The sequence below is a fragment of the Solanum stenotomum genome, chromosome 8 (assembly GCF_019186545.1).
Source record: "Solanum stenotomum isolate F172 chromosome 8, ASM1918654v1, whole genome shotgun sequence".
NCBI lineage: Eukaryota > Viridiplantae > Streptophyta > Magnoliopsida > Solanales > Solanaceae > Solanum > Solanum stenotomum.
Window position 1 is genome coordinate 51,874,780 of NC_064289.1, and position 22,255 is coordinate 51,897,034.

Consider the following 22,255-nt stretch of genomic DNA (forward strand, 5'->3'; position numbering starts at 1 on the left):
ATGTTATAGCTATAGTTTGTATAATTGCGCTTCATAGAAAACTTTATGTTTGCTATGGCTATTAATCTGTATATTTCGGTATACATATACATAACAATCTGTATTTGTATATTTCGGTATACAAACTAAAACATAGTAATTGTATATAAACAAAATTACTACATATATACAACACATATGTATACCGAATGGGCCCTGCAAAATTTGTATTTGTATATTTCGGTATACAAACTAAAACATAGTTATTGTATATAGGGATAAGGGTCTGAAAAATACTCCAACTTTGGTCGAATTTGTTGTTGCGATACTAAACTTTCATGAGGACCTATTACCTCCCTAGACTATTTCATACCGTATTTTAAACATATATATTTGCCCACGTGGACATAAAAAATAATGCAAAATTATAAATAGTAATATGTCCACGTGGGCACATATATACCTTTAAAATACACTATTAAATAGTTCAAGGGGTAAAAAACTACGGTATTAAATAGTCTAGGGAGGTAATAGGTCCTCATGAAAGTTTAGTATTGCAACAGCAAATCCGACCAAAGTTGGGGTATTTTTTAGACCATTATCCCTTGTATATAAACAAAATTACTACATATATACAACACATATGTATATTGAATGGGTCCTGCAAAATTTGTATACAAACTAAAACAGTAATTGTATATAAACAAAATTACTGCATATATACAACACATATGTATACCGAAATATACAAATACGGATGCAAAAAACATGGAATGTTTGCTGCGAATTACAAATAAAAGAAACTATTACTATAACATTTAATTTGAATTAATAGTTTGTTATTTCATAAAAATTTTCCTTGAAAAAATGTCACATTTCGATAAAATATATAAGATAATGTATATTTTTAGGAGACTCATATATTAATATGAGGTCTCATTATTATCATACATTAATATTTATTTATTACAAATATATCTAAGACAATTTAGTGAAATATAATTCTACAGTGTTTTGATTTTTGTTAAAATTTAATTCTAGTTGATGTTCATCTCTAACTTCTGTTATTGTATCCAAAAGTTTCGATGTTTTCTTTTCGAACTGCACCATAAGATTGTGAAGAGTTCTAGATGTGATAAGTGTTTTCTTACGCATCACTGGTTCCAAAGGTATTGTATTATCTTCAACTTCATCATCAACATTGTTCTTTTTCTGATGATATCCTCAATTTCTTCTAAGTCTAAACCTCTGAACATGTATCATTTTCATTCGGGTAATCAACATGTTATTGACGTCAATTTATTGCGGTAACTGAGATCATTAATCATGACCCCAAGTTCATGAATGACGTTTTCACAAGTGGGTTCATTCAAATTCTTTGAGATTTCATTCCATCAACGAATTTTGCAGTGTTGAAAACAATTTGCTAGTGTTTCTTGCTGAACATTTGTTGTCCATGTCGGGATTGCAAAATTGACATCATCCTAAACATTAATCTTTCCTAGATCCGTTTGTCCCACTTTATAGCTTTCTAATATTTTATGATAAAATATATTGCGATAATACATCTTGAAAGTTCTTATTATTCCAGCATCACAAGGTTGAATCTCAAAACATTCTTTAAATTAAAAAATATTAATTTATTGATTAAATAATATATTTATAAAATAGTAATATTTTATGATCCCACCTATATTGATTTAGTGAGGTTTTATTGTACCTCCCTCAACCAATATTATAGTGTTATTTACAATTGATAACAAATATGAATAGGATTTAGTTGTATATGTATAATCCGGGCGTGTGAAAGGAAAAATCCCTATTTTAATGCAGCATATTAATTGCCCAAAAATTATTTATTTTTCCTTTTTGAAGCCTTTTCTTTTTTGGAAACATCTCCTTGACATTCAATAGTATAGTGTCATTTATCATTAACATTAATTCCAATGGTATTAAATTTATATAAAAAAAAATACCTCTTTTTAATTTTAATAATAAATAGTACTGAAATGAGGTGAACATAGACCAACTATTTGAAAAGGAATATCCCTATTTTAATGCAGCATACTTATTGCCCAAAAATTAGATTTTTCCCTTTTTGAAGCATTTCTATAATTAAAAAAATACAAAACAAAGATATGTTTATTCAAATGCTAATGCCAAATACATGAATTTATCTGTGCATTATATACCAAAACAAAACTATTAAAGAAAGTCAAAAACTCGTGAAAATTAAATCGATTTTAAAAGCTTTGAATGTAAATTAATTTTTGAGAGGAATATCCTGATTATCATTTTTTTGGGGGGGCGGGGGAGGGGGGGAGTGAAATATTAATTTTTGAATAAATAGGCACCTCATCGATCCTAATAGTATTATATAGTTAATATATTCTATAGCACTAGTAATAAACAGTAAATATATTCCATAACACTAGTAATATTTGTTTTATCAAAATTTAAGAAACATCCAAAAGTGTTTCTTCACTCCAAGTTACTCAAAAATTTAGAAACAATTCCAATTTGTATTCACATCTTCAGACAAGAGTTCAATTTTCAAATGACAAAAGTATAAACAAATATATAAAATGATTTGATCAATTGACTAACATATAGTTGATATAACAAAAGTATTAAATTTTTGAGAGAATAGTTTTTCCTTAAACAAGACTTTGTTTGAAAACTCCATTGTGAATGTGGTACACAATCCGTTTCAGTCATTATGAGTAGATCAATAGTGAAAAAATTTGGGCAATAATTTTTTGTGGATAGTGACTTAAAAAATTTAGGCTAGGCTAGGCTAACCTTAGAAAGAATCTTGGCTAAGTGGAGTGTTGGTCATCTAAGGATGGGTGGGGTGTAATGTCTAGGCTTGGTTGATATTTTCTTGTAGCCAAGACATTAAGGAACCTATAGTGCTTTACGGAATTGAATTCACGTAAGTAGAACTCTCAAAATTAATTTTGGCATGGAAGGAATAGATCGGGACGTCAAGGGAAGTATGTGTGTTGTGAAAAAGGCACTTTTCAGAAATTTTGGAAGCAGCAGTACTTTCGCATAGTCCCTATCGTGAGAGGCTCCCGCTGTAGTGAGCGTGTGCAAGCGCTATAGCGGGGTAAGTTCCGCTATAACGGATTTGGCCATTATAGCGGGGAAAGAGGGATTTTTATACAGAATCAACCTTAAAACCTCTTAATTTCTACAGTTTGTTCTTGGGATTCAAGAGGGGAGATTTAGGGCAAATTCTACTCAATTTTTTACATAATTCATCGGTAAAGGTAAGTTTGTTACTCCCCAACCTTGTATATTCATTCTTAAGCCTTAGAATCTAAGATATTACTCTTAGCGGAGGATTTTGACATGATTCATGGTGGAAAATCCCTAAGTTGGGGAGGACAATCATGAATTGGCCTAGGGATAGGATTTGGTTATAATCCGAGTAATGTTTAGGTCATTTTTAGATTAATTGTTGCATTTATTTAATTGTTTAGACCAAGAACAACCCAAGACACTTCAAAAGGGGAAAGTTAGAGTTCTTTAGAGTTTTCAAGAGGCTTAATTCAAGGTAGGTGATGATTGTATGTTTTCCGATTTATGTATGTATGCATGTCTACTGCTTGTAGTATTATTTGTGCAATGCATGTTAGGAAAAACATAGAGAAGCATATGGAATGACATCATTTTGATAATCTCATACAATGGACCTATTTATGTGACTTGTGGCTTTCAAGTGGTATTTTTCATTGTGTTAGTGATTTGTGCATGATTGTAAGTGATTGTTGATTGGCTCAGGTACAACACCTGATATGACACTAACTTAATTGGCTCGGATACCACGTTGGTACAATAACAATAGTTGGCTCGAATACCACGCTGCTACAATAACAATAGTTGGCTCGAATACCACCCTGATACACTAACAGATCAAGTGTGGGTTCCATGAGAGGATCAGGTATATGTTTATGGTTCAATAAGAGGACTGGACATTTGCATTTGTGATCATGTGAGACATGTATCTAGGTATTTGTTGTTTCATGAATGTGACTAGGAGTCTATATTAATTGGTGATTGTTATTATATGTATTGTTATGTGTTACTGCATTTTGGTAAATTGCTTACTTTCATATTTGGGAATGATCGAGTGATCCTATCAGTACGTTGTGATTTGTGTACTAATATTGCACTTGTTTTTTCTTTGTTGTGTACAGGGAATCTTCCAATGGTTGATCTGAGACCTTAGTTAATAGATGTTTGACTTCAAATTCAAGGGTAAGTTATTCTTTCAGACTGTCGTGGATTCCCTTGCTTTTCTTGTCCATCTTTTCGGACTAAGACATTCTTCGACTATTAATTTATTGTTTTTAAACTTTAGGGTTGCGTCCTCTTTATTTTAGACATTAAAGTTTTGGTACCACGATTTTGAATTTTTAGGGATTGTTATTTCTGCAATTGTTTTGACTATTGAATTGAGTTTATTGGGACTCAATTCTTTAGTTGTTTTTAAATTGTTTTATGTGATGAACTATTTTTAATAAATGGTGTGTTGGGTTAGTTATTGGTCCTCCCACAGGTGATTTTGCATGGTTGTAAATTACTATGGTTTAGATCGTGACAGAATGCTATTATTTATTTTATGAGAAGAAAAAGTCTTACCATTTATAGAGGTTCAAATTTGTCTCTCCAGAAGAGAGTCAAATATGAAAGATTTATATTAGCCTTTTTCAAAAATAGTAAAAATCAATTATGAGATAGTCAAATATGAAAGATTTATATTATCCTGTTTCAAAAATAGTAAAAATCAATTATGAGATAGTCAAATATGAAAGATTTATATTATCCTTTTTCAAAAATATCAAAAATCAGAGGTCAAATTCAAATCAGATAATCCCATAAAATGGCTTTTCCAGGATTTGAGTTTAATTTATTGGTTCAAGATATAAATGATCCCATTGAACACTTCAGTTTACTAGGCTTGAAATCTAACATTTGTACATATCTACTAAAATTTTGAATATATATATATAAAACTTTTATCATGCACTATTATTTTATTAACGTCGAATTATATAGAAGATTTACAGCAGACACAACGATGCTACCAAAAATCGCTAGGTTCTTGGTATCCTTTATAAGAGGGGAGTCATAAATATAGCCAACATTTCTTTGAAATGCAATCTCGCATTGATAAGAATGTAATTGGGCTATGTTTCCTGCAGCGCTCACATCAAAATTTGGACCTTCCTTCAAAAAATGCTCTTCCGCATCTTTTAAATTACGAATGATATCTTGATAAAAACTCAAACAATATTCATATATCTTTTTTTAAATTTTCATCGTTTGCCTGGTTGATAAAGGTGTGAATCTTTTCTGTTGTCTCGAAGGCATTAGCCAATGTTAAGTTGATGGCCTCTCGAGTCAACTCATAAGTACTCCTATGAGGATTTAGGCCTAAAACTTGCAAGCAAAACCTTGGACTTTTGGATTTGATGCACACATCAGACAAGTGGTTACTTGTACTTGGTGTCACGAAGATAGCAACAATTAGACATAAGACTAATGTTGAGCCAAATGGAGAAGAAGAAGAAAATGTGAACATTGTCTTGTTTTTGTTCATTTTTCCCTTTTGATTGATGAATTTGAAGTAATTTTATAAGGTTAAAATTCAATGTAAATGTGTAGCTATATATCAAGAAGATTGTGTGCAATAATGTTTGAGAAAATCTTGTTCATTAAGTAGATTATGTAAATTCTGAATTATCATTGATTTAATTAAATTTCTATATATATATATTCATTTTATGCCATGTTTAGAATTTCCATTTTTCTTTAATTAACCTTCAAAAAAATTTATGTATATTGAGGAATTTATTTATTTCACAACCTTTTGATCTTGAATAATTTCCTTCCATAAAAGTCTTAATATTTTAAAATTTGGGTAAAGTGGGGTGTATCATATCAATATTCAATAGACTTCAAATTAAAACTTACCTCTTTTAATTTTTTTCTGTTTTATTTTGAAACTAAAGAGAACTTTCTTTATAGAATGGGCATAAACAATTAAATTCCCTTTTTTTTTTATAAAAGATTAAAAAAAAAAAAAAAGGAAAAGAAGGGAGTAAATGTAGTTTGCCCTTACTTTATATATCAATATTTTACATTTTAGTTTTTTGGTATTTGTCTGTTGTGGTACATTAAAGGGAAAATATAACTCAGGAAGACTTTTGGTACTTGTCCTAATTGACAAATCACTACTTATTAGCGATAATTAATTCTTAATTGTCGCTAAATATGTATTTTTAGCAACAATTAGCACTCTTTGTATATGTCCTTAAAGCCTTTAGCGACATTGATTCTAATGGCACTTAACTAATGCTGGTAAGACTTTAACAATCTTTATTAATGTCAATATTTAATGCTGCTAAAAGTTATTTTTATTGTAGTGAATGTTTAATTACGTTGCAAATTGTGATAGAACAAAAATATTAATTCTCCATAAAATTTATGAGATATAGAGTTGTTCACATCTTTTTTTAGTGACAGTGCTTTGAAACTCTTGTAGCCCCCTTCCCAGAAAAATACAAAAAAAAACAATTGTTTTCTCATCATTGATATTCTTGATCTAACACGTGAATTTATCACATACTACATTTTACTGATTAAGGATTATATAGAAGATCAACAGCAGACACAATAATACTACCAAAAATCTCCAAATTCTCATTATCCTTTGTAAGAGTGGAGTCATAAGCATAACCTATTTTTCCTTGAAATGCATTCTCACATAGAAAAGCATTTACTTGGGCTCTATTTCCTATAGAGTTCACAACACTATATAACCCGTCCTTCAAAAAGTGTCCAGCCGCGTCTTCTAAACCATCAATGACAGATTGGTAAAAGTGCAAACATTGTTTGTATATCACTTTTAAGTTATGATGTTTTGTCTGATCTAGAAAGATGTGAATCTTATTTTTTGTCTCATAAGCATTTGTCAATGCTAAGTTGATAGCCTCTTGTGTCAACTCATAAGGACTCCTATGAGGATTTAGGCCAAAAACTTGCAAGCAAAATCTTGGACTCTTTGATTTGATGCACACATCAGACAAGTGGTTACTTCTACTTGGTGTTATTAAGGAAGCAACAATTAGACATAAGACCAATGTTGAGCCAAATGGAGAAGAAGAAGAAGAAGAAAATGTGAACATTGTCTTGTTTTTGCTCATTTTTCCCTTTTGATTGATGAATTTGAAGTAATTTTATAAGGGTGAAATTCAATGTAATCTCAAAATGATTGTGTGCAATAATGTGTAAGAGAATTTTTCATTAAGTTAAATGATGTTAAATATCTAAATTATCATCAATTTGATAAAATTTCTATATATGTAATTTTTATGTCATATTAGACTATCTATTTTTTCGTTTAACATTTCAAAGTTTTATGCATATTTAGAAATTCATTTATTTCACAATCTTTCGAGCTTGAATAATTCTCTTTTATCAAAGTCTTATATTTAAATTTTGAAATAAAACTAGGTAGATAATTTCAATAGACCTCAAAGCTTACCTTATTCCCTTTATTTAGTAAAACTAAAGAGAAATTTTATAGCATGAACCTAAACATTTTTCCATTTGTTTAAAATATAATTAATTTTAAAAATAATCTTCATCGTATAGTGGAAGGAAGAAAAGGAATTCAACGTAATTTGCCTTTGCCATTAATAAAAAATGATAATTTTAATATTTCAAATTTATGATATCCATTTACTTTGTTATGTCAAAGTATATATATAGTTTTCATGGCTAGTTAGGAAGAAACGATTAAGCATGAGACTAGTGTTGCGCAAAAGAAAAAAAAGGAGGAGGGAGAAGAAGAAGCCATCAATATTATCTTGTTAATTTTCCCATTTGATTGTTGGAATTTGATCTAATTTGATGGCATGGTATTTATAATTGCCATAATGGTGAAATGCAATGTGAATGTATTGTGTGCATTTTTTTTTTAATTCAACATTGGGCATAGCCCATTTATTCCTTAAAATGAAATAATACAGGAATAACCCAGGCCCAAAAGTGCCTGGGACTATCTGCTAACAACAAAAAATAAAAGCTAAAAGGAAAGTAATCAAACGCTGCTGTCCAAGAACATTTTTCCATTCAGAATGCTTATCTATGTTCCTCTGAAATGGCCGCAAATTCTTTAAATTGTTGATGAACCAGTATTGTTATCTATGTTCCGCCGAAATGGCCCCAAAGTTTTTAAATTGTTGTTGAACCAGTATTGTTGAGCTTGAGTGAATTCCATATGTACACTTAACATCTCACAAGTGCCATGAAATCGATCTCCTTGAAGACTTCTTCAACTCAAAATGGGTTCCAACAACAGATCTAGGAGCTTGTAGCCTCGACCTAGCAATCTTCGTCAAGAATCAGCCTTGGTGATAAATCCTCTTGAATCTTTCCTTCTACGTAGAATGAGCTCCGAAGAACTGATACCACTGTGAAGAGATCCATCTCCAGGAGGTATCTTCGATTCAACTGACCCCAATTTGTTACCAGCAATCGATATATGAAACCAACTTTGGTGTTACCGTATCTCTTTTATTTGCATCTGATGTTCATTTCCCACTGACTTGTCATTATAATCCTTAATTCCTTGGTTATGTGCTGAAACCCTTGTTTTGCATTTTCTTAATCCGTATATGTGGGATTTTTCTTTGTTTCGTCAGTAAGATTTTCCTTGCTAGTTGTGGTAGTTCATGTGTACTATTAAATTGAATGGCATTAGTACCTGCAAAATGTACAATGTGGTTAGCTAAATAATCTGTCAATTTGTTTCATTCTTTGTATGTGTGAACAACCTCCACCTTTCCTTTCTCTATCAATAATTGTATGCATTGTATGTCGGCTGAAATTGACCATGGAACTTCCCATACTCCATCCAATACTTTTTTAATAATGAATGAATCAATTTCCATGATTATAGGTAGCAAGTCATTCTCTATACAATACTTCAATCCTGCCTTGAATGTCTTCACTTCTGCAACTATAGTATAACATGCTTCAATAACATTAGCTTCTGCAAATATTAAGTTGCCTTCTTCATTTCGAATACAAAAAGTTGTAGAACTAGGCCCAGGATTTCCTTTACTAGTGCCATCAGTATTGCATGTATATCTTCCTACGGGAGGATGTACCCAATACACCACTCTACAACATACTAGTGGTGAATATTCTTCCAATAATTTGACTATCATAGGTCATGTATTAGGGAGATTTTTCAGCCATGGATATCTATTTTTGGCAAAGAGATACAGATGCTTGTTAATCACCCTAATCATGTTATGAGTCGACATGAATCCTCCATGATTAACGATATTCCTTCTCTTCCATAACTGCCAAATAATGAAAATGGGAACAACATGTAACATTGGTTTTAACCTGATTCCACAGTCAACTTCCCACCATAATTGTATCACATGTCTTAGTTGAACCATTGGACCTTGAATACCTACAGCCTCTGCAAATTGTCTCCATAAACAGTATGTTGTGGGGCAATGAATAAAGAGATGATCACATGTCTCCTCTGCATTGGTGTTGCAGATACAACACTTGACAGAGTTGACAATTCTCATTCTCACTAGCACCTCTCCTATTGGAATGCTCATATGCCATAGTCTCTATATCAAAAATGAGGTTTTAAAAGGCAACCCTTTCTCCCATATAAATATGATTTTAGCAACTTTATCAATTTCCTTCTCATTAACTCACAAGAACTACCAACAGAGAATTTACCAGTACTAGTAGGCATCCACCATGGCTTGTCTCTTTCATCAGATCTTTGTATTCTGCCCAAATTTGAGGTGATGTGATTACTAACTTCTTCTGCAAAATCCTCATGTAGCAAGGTGTTATTCCATCCCTCCACAAGCATTAACGGTTGCACCTCCTCTAATTGACCATGATCATGGTTAATAGGCAAGTAGTAGTGTAATGCCCCCAACTGTGTCCAATTATCAAACCAAACACTACACTGACCATTTCCTGGTTCCCACCTAATTTCCTGATCAATGAAATCTCTAGCATGTAGCATAAGTTTACATACCTTCATTCTACTACTTGTGGCATGTGTCTTTTGCAGTACTTGTTTCACATGAAGTTAGACCATAATGTGTTAGTTGTTCTAAAATTCCACCATCATTTAGCAAAGAGCGCCTTTGAAACATCAAATGGAGATCTAAAACCTATCCCCCTTCATTCTTTAGTAAACATATATCATTCCAAGCAATCCATTGTTTTGCCCTCCCTTCCTCCTTGAAATTCCATAGGAATTTTACAAAAGTCCTATGTATATCTTGTGTAACACATTTTGGTGGAATAAGCAGATAGCAAGTATATAGGAATGTTTTGCAATACATGATTAATCAACACTGCTTTTCCTCCAAATGATAACAATCTCCCCTTCCACACCTGCAATTTGCTTTGGATCTTCTTGATTAGTTCTGAGTAATGTACCTTCTTCTTCTTAGCATGCTCAATGGGACAACCAAGATAAGTCAATGGAAAGCTTTCTCTCATAAATCCAGTAGTATCCTCTACTTCCTGAACTATGACATGTGCAGTCTTGTTGAACATGTAAAATAGACTCTTTTCTTTATTAATAAGTTGGCCTGATTGAGCTTCATACAACTGAAGAGTTTTCATGATTAATTGCATAGATTTTTTGTCAGCAAATGTGAATATGATGGTATCATCTGCATAAGCAAGATGATTTAGTTGATCACTCCATTTGGGTAAACCAAAGCTCTTAAACTCATTGTTGTAAAACAGATGATTTAGAGCCCTAGTTAATACTTCAGCTGATAATATAAAAAGTGCCGGAGATAAAGGATCTCTTTGTTTTACCCCTTTAGTGGAGTGAAAGAAGCCATGAGCCTACCCATTAACAAGTACAGAGTACCAATTATTGGCTACCAACCTCCAAATCATATCCAACATCCTATTATCAAAGCCCATTTTCTCTAATACACTAATCAGAAACTTCAGTCCGCCATCATAAGATTTAGCCACATTAGCAGGCTTCCCTCTTTTTCTGATCTCTGAGATTATTTCTTGTGCCAACAACACATTTTCAGTGATATTTCTCCCTTTAACAAATTTTGATTGGTAAGGAGATATCAGTTTTGGCAGTATCCCTTCCAACATGTCATGTATAAGTCTGGAAATGATTTTGTTAAAAAAAATTGCTCAGAGTAATTGGCCTAAAATCATAAAATGATTATTTTTTTTGGGTAATAGGACCAAATTTGTATGAGTAATAGACTTAGGTAGTGAGTAACCCAGAAAGAAAGCATGAACCACTTCACAATAGTTGTACCAACAATATCCCAACAAGTTTGATAAAAGTGACATATAAACCCATCTGGTCCACAAGCACTCTGAGCATTAAGCTCAAATACAACTTTCCTAATCTCTTCTTCATGTGGTATTGCAATCAAGCTATCATTTTCTTCTTGTTCTACTTGAGGATGTATATATTGTAATAAGGACAACTCAGAATTAGTAGCTCCTCTAGTGAACTGATCTTTAAAAAAACACACCTCTTCTGCAATCTCTTTATCACCCTCAGCCCAGGAACCATCTACTTTCATCATTTTGTTAATTTTCAGCCTCTTCCTTCTTCCCTTTACCAGACCATGAAAGAATCTGGTATTTCTATCTCCATCCTCAAACCATTGCATCCTTGCTTTCTACCTCTAATACTCTTCTTCATAATGAATGTAGAGCTTTAATTCAGCTTGAACATGCTACAATTACTCTATTTTCTGGAGATGGACACTCTTCGAAAAAAAACTCTTCTTTAATCCTCAAACGTCCTCCCTAATGTACAATTGATTGAAAATGTCTCCAAACTTCTCCTTACTCCACTTTGACAGTGCCTGCTTAATTCTTTTTTGCGTCAACTGTCATTCCTAGTTCACGTGTTATGGAATTGTCAAAAATAAAATTAAAAACTCAAATATTACATTAAGTGTTATGGTTGATTTTTCATCTGAGTTATCCAAAGTGTTGTGCTCATCATGTAATGTTCATTAGTTATGATTCAGTCGAAGTAAGTACTAAGTGTTGTGTTCATTATGTAATGTCCACCGGTAATTTTAATTATATATGTTATGTTATTAGTCCATTGTCATGTTGATTTTATCCTTTGAATTGCATAACATAATCTCTTTTTTATCAAGATATTACAAACTTGTAGAAAAAACGTGGTATGCACGTATTATCATATATCGCGTTATGGAATCTCCTCCTTGCATATGTATTTGTACAATTCGTATATATTTTAATTTGTGAAACTCAACAACTTCATTTAGTGTCCAATCTGTTCGAGGGAACTCTTGAAAATTGAGTAAATTAGCCAGCAAAGTCATGACTTCCCATGATAATCGGAATTCCTTGAGATTAGGAAGGAAAATATCCCTAGAGAAAATCATGATTGATTTCTTTCTACAGGTAGAAGAATACTTTTAGATTGGGAATTCTTCTTATGATTTCCGCAGCAAGAGAATTAAATATATATAGTGGCGATCCAATACCAAAATGTCTTATCTCTGACATTTTTTAGATATCTACTGCTCGATTCAACAAAAATTTCTCTTCAAAAAATTGTTATGGTCGATAGATTTCTCAATTCTTGCAGAAATATATCACAAATATACAAACTGATGTATTACACAACAGAAATCATACTCAATTGAAAATACGTCCAATACCTTAAGCAATTTGAACTGTAAAACAACTGTTTTGGAATATCTACTTGCATTGATATAAAGGTGGAAAATCAAGACATCAAGACTTACAAAAGACTTTCTATGAGGTGGAAAATCAGGATATCTAACATAATTGGCAGCATACTTGAGCCGAGTGATTAATAGAATTCAGCTTCTATTGTCATCATTTGAAAATATTCTTTGCATTTAGTCCCATGCCTCAATACTCCATATATCATCTTTCACAATTAGAAATCTCCTACCCTTCAGTCCTCTATACACAATCTCCATTAGTTGATCACCACTCATTTCTTGATTTCTTCCTGTAATTGAAGAGACAACTTCAAGAAACATTTGTCTCTCATTGTATATCTAATCCTCTTGCTGCGAAAATCATAAAAAGGACTCTCAATCTAAAAGAGTTCTTGTACATGTAGAAGTAAAACAATCATGATTTTCTCTAGGGATGTTTTTCTTTCTAATCTCAAGGAATTCCGATTGCCATAAGAAGTCATGACTTTGCTGGCTAATTTATCCAATCTCCAAGGGTTCCCTCAAACAGATTGGACACTAAATGAAGATGTTATGTTTCACAAATTAAAATATCTACGAATTGTACAAACACATCTGCAAGGAGGAGATTCCCCAACGCGATATATGATAATACAGGCATATCACATTTTTCTACAAGTTTGTAATATCTTGATAAAGAAGATATTATGCCATGAATTCAGAGGATAAAATCAGCATGACAATAGACTAATAACATAACATATATAATTAAAATTACTGGTGAACATTACATGATGAACACAACACTTAGTATTGACTTCATCTAAATCATAATTGATGAACACAACATATAGGATAACTCAGATGACAAAATGATACATAACACTTAATATAATATTTAAGTTTTTAATTTTACTTTCGACAATTCTATAACACGCGCACTAGGAATTTCATAACTCATTTATTTTATGTTTTTATGATATAGATTGATATAAGTCAAAATTGACTAAACCTCATTTTTTTCATTAAATGTAACGGTATATCCCAACGCCACCAATTTCGCATCAATCCAATTTCAGAGTAAAAAATTATGACCATTTCAATAACTAATACAGTGCAGTGACGAATTAGCTAGTGAAAAACATTAAAAGGGGTCTTTTTGCCTTTTTACCTTCAAGAAAATTCTAAACGAATTTCATGATTAATATAAGACTCAAAACTAGGGTTGTTCTAAACAGAACTGAAACTGATAACTCGAATCAAAAAAAAGTTATTGATTTATCAGTACTGCGTTATTGGTTTATCGGTTTTGATTTTTTTGTTATCGGGTTATCGGTTCTTAATGGTTTGAGGTTTTTTTTCTTAAGGGGTTAACTGATAACCGGATAGTAAATTAAATGATTAAATTTATACAATTTTGTATATAAATTCCTTGACTTAAAGTTTAGTTTCCTACTTTTTTTCTGGTTGTCTCAAACACTTGATTATTCTACAATGTAAAAGTGTTTGTTTTTGAGAAAGATATAACTTGTGAACTCATGTGCATGTTCATTTGGTTTGTCACCTTATTTCTAAGTGATTTTCAATTTTTTTCTGTCAAATCTTAACGGTTGAATCGATAACCGAACGAATAATGATCAATAACTGATAAACCAATAACCGATAAGTCAATATCTTAATGGTTCCGAAACGGTTTAGCATCTCTACAAATCGATAACCAATAAGTTAAACCGATAAACTTCAAAATCGAACCGAATCGACCGATACACAGCCCTACTCAAAACAATCAGATTTTCATCTCTTAATCCATCATTTTCTTCTCTCTCAAATCCTAAGACAAAATCAAAGTAGAAAACTTCATTCAAGATTCTTCTTCAAGGTAAGTCCTTCTCCAAGAATTTCATTCATTCCAACCTAAATTCCTCCATACAATTATGAATCACAAATGAAAATCATAATTCTTGGTCATAGAGTTTCAAGAAATCTCAAGAAAGGTTTTCTTCATTTTTCTCCTTCAAGCTAGTATCTCAAGGCTTCTCATCAAGTGCATCTTCAAGATTCTTTAAGTTTCTTCAAGAACATTGTTCTTCCTGGTATGTAAGGCTATCATAGTGTTGGACTAGTTTGTCCTCACGCCCTACATCTACTTTCAGATCAATAAAAGAGTAATCTAGGATTCTTTCCCTATATTTGAGTATTCTTGAGATAAGTTGATTTTGAGTTCTTGAACTACTGATTCTTTTGAAATTCTATTCCTAAGTATTGACTTTCTATATTTCTATTGAGATCCTTGAGTTGATTTGTTCAAGTCTATAATTCAGCATGAACCCTATTTTGAGTTATAAATCTTGAGAAGTTTTTCAAATCCAAAACTTGAGTGTTAAACTGAATTTTTGAGGAATTAAAGATAAATTATGAGTGAAAGTTTAAAGGTTCTATATCATAAAGACTTAAGAGGTTATAATGGTATTTTATTCATAAATATACATATACATATGTACCTATGTTAATTATTGGACTTGAAAGATAAGTTCAAAAGTGCATGTTTTCAAGAAGGTAAACACGTCTCATATTTTGAAAAAAAATTCAAGTAATGTAAGAAGTCCATTCTTTGTAATGAGTTAATTGAGCACAAAGTTATATCAATTGTTTTGGGAGTATCGAGCACCAAGTTGGGTTACAGTCTTTCATAATTCGGAAGTCCCATAGAACTACTTAGCCAGTGTAGGATATAATAGCATTGATTCTTCATGCAATTCCTCACTGCCTCTTGGAAGGCTAATTAGATGGATCCATAGTCGCAATATCATCCTAAACCCGACAAAGTATAGGATGGCCCTGACAACGTGAGGCAAAATGTTGTATCATTGCTAGTTCAACTGTCATTCCTAGTGCGTGTGTTATGGAATTGTCGAAAATAAAATTAAAAACTTAAATATTATATTAAGTGTTATGGTTCATTTTTCATTTGAGTTATCCTAAGTGTTGTGTTCATCATGTAATATTCATCGATTATAATTCAGTCGAAGTAAGTACTAAGTGTTGTGTTCATCATGTAATCTTCACCAGTAATTTTAATTATATATGTTATGTCATTAGTCCATTGTCATGTTGATTTTATCCTTTGAATTGCATAACATAATCTATTTTTTATCAAGATATTACAAACTTGTAGAAAAAATATCGTATGCATGTATTATCATATATCGCGCTGGGGAATCTCCTCTTTGTAGATGTGCATGTATAATTCGTAGATATTTTAATTTGTGAAAATCAACATCTTCATTTAGGGTCCAATCAGTTCGAGGGAACCCTTGGAAATTGGGTAAATTAGCCAGCAAAGTCATAACTTCCCATGATAATCAGAATTCCTAGAGATTATGAAGGAAAATATCCCTAGAGAAAATCATGATTACTTTCATTCTACATGTAGAAAAGTTCTTTTAGATTGGGAGTTCTTGGTATAATTTCCACAGCAAGAGAATTAGATATATATATTGGCGATCCAATATCAGAATGTCTTTTCTCTGACATATTTCAGATATCTACTACTCGATTCAACAAAAATTTATCTTCGAAAAATTGTTATGGTCGGTAGATTCCTCAATTCTAGCAGAAATATATTACGTATATACAAACTAAGGTATTACACAACAGAAATCATATTCAATTGAAAATACGTCCAATACCTTAAGCAATTTGAACTGTAAAACAATTGTTTTGGAATATCTACTTGTGTTGATATAAAGGTGGAAAATCAGGACATCAAAACTTATAAAAGACATTCTATGAGGTGGAAAATCAGGACATCTGACATAATCAGCAGCATACTTGAGCCGAGTGATTAATAGAATTCAGCTTCTATTGTCATCATTTGGAAATATTCTTTGCATTTAGTCCCATGCCTCAGTACTCCATATATCATCTTTGACCACTAGAAATCTCCTACCCTTCAGAACCTCTACACACAATCTCCATTAGTTGATCACCACTCATTTCTTGATTGCTTCCTGTAATTGAAGATACAACTTCAAGAAACATTTGTCTCTCATTGTATATCTAATCCTCTTGCTGCGGAAATCATAAGAAGAACTCTCAATCTAAAAGAGTTCTTCTACATATAGAAGCAAAACAATCATGATTTTCTCTAAGGATATTTTCCTTTCTAATCTCAAGGAATTTCAATTACCATGAGAAGTCATGACTTTGCTAGCTAATTTATCCAATCTCCAAGGGTTCCCTCAAACAGATTAGACACTAAATGAAGATGTTGTGTTTCGCAAATTAAAATATCTACTAATTGTACAAACACATCTGCAAGTAGGAGATTCCTCAACGCGATATATGATAATACAGGCATATCACATTTTTATACAAGTTTGTAATATCTTGATAAAGAAGAGATTATGTTATGCAATTCAGAGGATAAAATCAACATGACAATAGACTAATAACATATATAATTAAAATTACTAGTGAACATTACATGATGAACACAACACTTAGTACTGACTTCGATTGAATCATAACTAATGAACACAACATATAGGATAACTCAGATGACAAAATGAACCATAACACCTACTATAATATTTAAGTTTTTAATTTTACTTTCGACAATTCCATAACACGCGCACTAGGAATTCCATAACTCATTTATTTTATGTTTTTATGATATACACATATAGATTGTTATAAGTCAAAATTGACTAAACCTCATTTTTTTTAATTAAATGTAACGATCTATCCCACCGCCACCAATTTCGCATCAATCCAATTTCAGAATAAAAAATTATGACCATTTCAATAACTAATATAGTGCAGAGCCAGTGAGAAACATTAAAAGGGGTCTTTTTGTCTTTTTACCTTGAAGTAAATTCTAAAGGAATTTCTTGACTAATATAAGGCCCAAAACTAGGATTGTTCAAACCAGAATCGAAAATGATAACTCGAATCGAAAAAAGTTATTTATTTATCAATACTGCGTTATTGGTTTATCGGTTTTGATTTTTTTTTATCGGGTTATCGGTTCTTAATGATTTGAGTTTTTTCTTAACGAATTAATTGATAACCGGATAGTAAATTAAATGATTAAATTTATTCCATATTGTATATAAAGTCCTTGACTTAAAGTTTGATTTCCTACTTTTATTTCTGGTTGTCTCAAACACTTGATTATTCTACAATGTAAAAATGTTTGCTTTTGAGCAAGATGTAACTTGTGAACTCATGTGCATGATTCATTTGGTTTGTCACCTTATTTCTAAGTGATTTTCAAATTTTTTTGTCAAATCTTAACGGTTGAATCGATAACCGAACGGATAATGATCAATAACCGATAAGTCAATATATTAATAGTTCTGAAACGGTTTAGCATCTCTACAAACCGATATTTAATAAGCCAAACCGATAAACTTCAAAATCGAACCGAACCGACGGATACGCATCCCTACTCAAAACAATCAGATTTTCATCTCTTAATCCATCATTTTTTTCTCTCTCAAATCCTAAGACAAAATCAAAGTCTAAAACTTCATTCAAGATTCTTCTTCAAGAATTTCATTCTTTCCAACCTAAATTCCTCCATACAATTATGAATCACAAATGAAAATCATAATTCTTGGTCATAGAGTTTCAAGAAACTAATTCAAGAAATCTCAAGAAAGGTTTTCTTCATTTTTCTCCTTCAAGCTAAGATTTCAAGGCTTCTCATCAAGTGCTTCTTTAAGATTCTTTAAGTTTCTTCAAGAACATTGTTCTTCCAAGTATGTAAGGCTATCATAGTGTTGGACTAGTTCGTCCTCACGCCCTACATCTACTTTCAGATCAATAAAAGAGTAATCTAGGATTCTTTTCCTATATTTGAGTATTCTTGAGATAAGTTTATTTTGAATTCTTCAATTCCTGATTCTTTTGAAATTCTATTCCTAAGTATTGACATTCTATATTTCTATTGAGATCCTTGAGTTGATTTGTTCAAGTCTATAATTCAGCATGAACCCTATTTTGAGTTATAAATCTTGAAAAGTTTTTCAAAGCCAAAACTTGAGTGTTAAACTGAATTTTTGAGGAATTAAAGATAAATTATGAGTGAAAGTTTAAAGGTTCTATATCATTAAGACTTAAGAGGTTATAATGGTATTTTATTCATATATATACATATACTTATGTACTTATGTTAATTATTGGACTTGAAAGATAAGTTCATAAGTGCATGTTTTCAATAAGGTAAACACGTCTCATATTTTGAAAAGAATTTCAAGTAATGTAAGAAGTCCATTCTTTGTAATGAGTTAATTGAGCACAAAGTTATATCAATTATTTTGGGAGTATCGAGCACCAAGTTGGGTTGCAGTCTTTCATAATTCGGAAGTCCCATAGAACTACGAAGCCAGCGTAGGATATAATAGCATAGATTCTTCATGCAACTCCTCACTGCCTCTTAGAAGGCTAATTAGATGGATCCATAGTCACGATATCATCCTAAACCCGACAAAGTATAGGATGGCCCTGACAACGTGAGGCGAAATATTATGTCATTGCTAGTTCAACTATCATACCTAGTGCGTGTGTTATGGAATTGTCGAAAATAAAATTAAAAACTTAAATATTATATTAAGTGTTATGGTTCATTTTTCATTTAAGTTATCCTAAGTGTGGTGTTCATCATGTAATATTCATCGATTATAATTCAGTCGAAGTAAGTACTAAGCGTTGTGTTCATCATGTAATCTTCACCAGTAATTTTAATTATATATGTTATGTTATTAGTCCATTGTCATGTTGATTTTATCCTTTGAATTGCATAACATAATCTCTTTTTTATCAAGATATTATGAACTTGTAGAAAAAATGTCGTATGCCTGTATTATCATATATCGCGTTGGGAATCTCCTCTTTGTAGATGTGCCTGTATAATTCGTATATATTTTAATTTGTGAAACTCAATATCTTCATTTAGGGTCCAATCAGTTCGAGGGAACCCTTGGAAATTGGGTAAATTAGCTAGCAAAGTCATGACTTCCCATGATAATCGGAATTCCTAGAGATTATGAAGGAAAATATCCCTAGAGAAAATCATGATTGCTTTCTTTCTACATGTAGAAGAGTTCTTTTAGATTGGGAGTTCTTGGTATAATTTCCGCAGAAAGAGAATTAGATATATATAGTGGCGATCCAATATCAAAATGTCTTATCTCTGACATTTTTCAGATATCTACTGCTCGATTCAAGAAAAATTTCTCTTCAAAAAATTGTTATGGTCGGTAGATTCCTCAATTCTAGCAGAAATATATTACATATATACAAACGAAGGTATTACACAAGAGAAATCATATTCAATTGAAAATACGTCCAATACCTTCAGCAATTTGAACTGTAAAACAATTGTTTTGGAATATATACTTGCGTTGATATAAAGGTGAAAAATCAGGACATCAAAACTTATAAAAGACTTCCTATAAGGTGAAAAAATAGGACATCAGGACTTATAAAAGACTTTCTATGAAGTGAAAAATCAGGACATCTGTAATAATCAGCAACATACTTGAGACGAGTGATTAATAGAATTCGGCTTCTATTGTCATCATTTGAAAATATTCTTTGCATTTAGTCCCATGCCTCAGTACTCCATAAATCATCTTTGACAATTAGAAAGCTCCTACCCTTCAGACCTCTATACACAATCTCCATTAGTTGATCACCACTCATTTCTTGATTTCTTCCTGTAATTGAAGAGACAACTTCAAGAAACATTTGTCTCTCATTGTATATCTAATCCTCTTGCTGCGGAAATCATAAGAAGAACTCTCAATCTAAAACAGTTCTTCTACATGTAGAAGTAAAACAACCATGATTTTCTCTAGGGATACTTTCCTTTCTAATATCAAGGAATTCCGTTTACCATGAGAAGTCATGACTTTGCTGGCTAATTTATCCAATCTCCAAGGGTTCTCTCAAACAGATTGGACACTAAATGAAGATGTTATGATTCACAAATTAAAATATCTACGAATTGTACAAACACATCTGCAAGGAGGAGATTCCCCAACGCGATATATGATAATACAGGCATATCACATTTTTCTACAAGTTTGTAATATCTTGATAAAGAAGATATTATGCCATGAATTCAGAGGATAAAATCAACATGACAATAGACTAATAACATAACATATATAATTAAAATTACTGGTGAACACAACACTTAGTATTGACTTCATCTAAATCATAATTGATGAACACAACATATAGGATAACTCAAATGACAAAATGATCCATAACACTTAATATAATATTTAAGTTTTTAATTTTACTTTCGACAATTCTATAACACGCGCACTAGGAATTTCATAACTCATTTATTTTATGTTTTTATGATATACAGATATAGATTGATATAAGTCAAAATTAATTAAACCTCATTTTTTTCATTAAATGTAACGGTCTATCCCAACGCCACCAATTTCGCACCAATCCAATTTCTGAGTAAAAAATTATGACCATTTCAATAACTAATACAGTGCAGTGACGAATTAGCTAGTGCAAGACATTAAAAGGGGTCTTTTTGCCTTTTTACCTTCAAGAAAATTCTAAATGAATTTCTTGACTAATATAAGGCTCAAAACTAGGGTTGTTCAAAACAGAACCGAAATTGATAACTCGAATCGAAAAAAAGTTATTGATTTATCTGTACTGCATTATTGGTTTATCGATTTTGATTTTTTTGTTATCGCGTTATCGGTTCTTAATGATTTGAGGTTTTTTTTCTTAACGGGTTAACTGATAACCGGATAGTAAATTAAATGATTAAATTTACACAATTTTGTATATAAAGTCCTTGACTTAAAGTATAGTTTCCTACTTTTTTCTGGTTGTCTCAAACACTTGATTATTCTACAATGTAAAAGTGCTTGCTTTTGAGCAAGATATAACTTGTGAACTCATGTGCAAGGTTCATTTGGTATGTCACCTTGTTTCCAAGTGATTTTAAATTTTTTTGTGTCAAATCTTAAAGGTTGAATCGATAACCGAACGGATAATGATCAATAACTGATAAACCAATAATCGATAAGTCAATATCTTAATGGTTCTGAAACGGTTTAGCATCTCTACAAATCGATAACCAATAAGTAAAAACGGATAAACTTCAAAATCGGACCGAACCGACCGATACACAGCCCTACTCAAAAACAATCAGATTTTCATCTCTTAATCCATCATTTTCTTCTCTCTCAAACCCTAGACAAAACCCTCAGGAAAAATCAAAGTAGAAAACTTCATTCAAGATTCTTCTTCAAGGTAAGTCCTTCTACAAGAATTTCATTCTTTCCAACCTAAATTCCTCCATACAATTTGAATCACAAATAAAAATCATAATTCTTAGTCATATAGTTTCAAGAAACTAAATCAAGAAATCTCAAGAAAGGTTTTCTTCATTTTTCTCCTTCAAGCTAGTATCCCAAGGCTTCTCATCAAGTGCTTCTTCAAGATTCTTTAAGTTT

General features: G+C 31.6%; 2 protein-coding genes across 2 annotated transcripts in view; one reads left to right on the forward strand and one right to left on the reverse strand.

The window, feature by feature from the left end:
* The window catches only part of LOC125875232 (probable serine/threonine-protein kinase PBL9), a 1,122,098-nt gene that overhangs the window by 172,662 nt on the left and 927,181 nt on the right, over positions 1–22,255 (forward strand). The gene's annotated exons all lie outside the window — the stretch shown is intronic.
* On the reverse strand, positions 8,393–11,711 carry LOC125873924 (uncharacterized). The gene is made up of 5 exons (XM_049554748.1): positions 11,389–11,711; positions 10,999–11,188; positions 10,486–10,905; positions 9,742–10,033; positions 8,393–8,508 (listed from the first exon to the last, which is right to left on the reverse strand). Exons 1-5 carry the CDS (start codon positions 11,709–11,711, stop codon positions 8,393–8,395), a joined length of 1,341 nt encoding a protein of 446 aa, XP_049410705.1.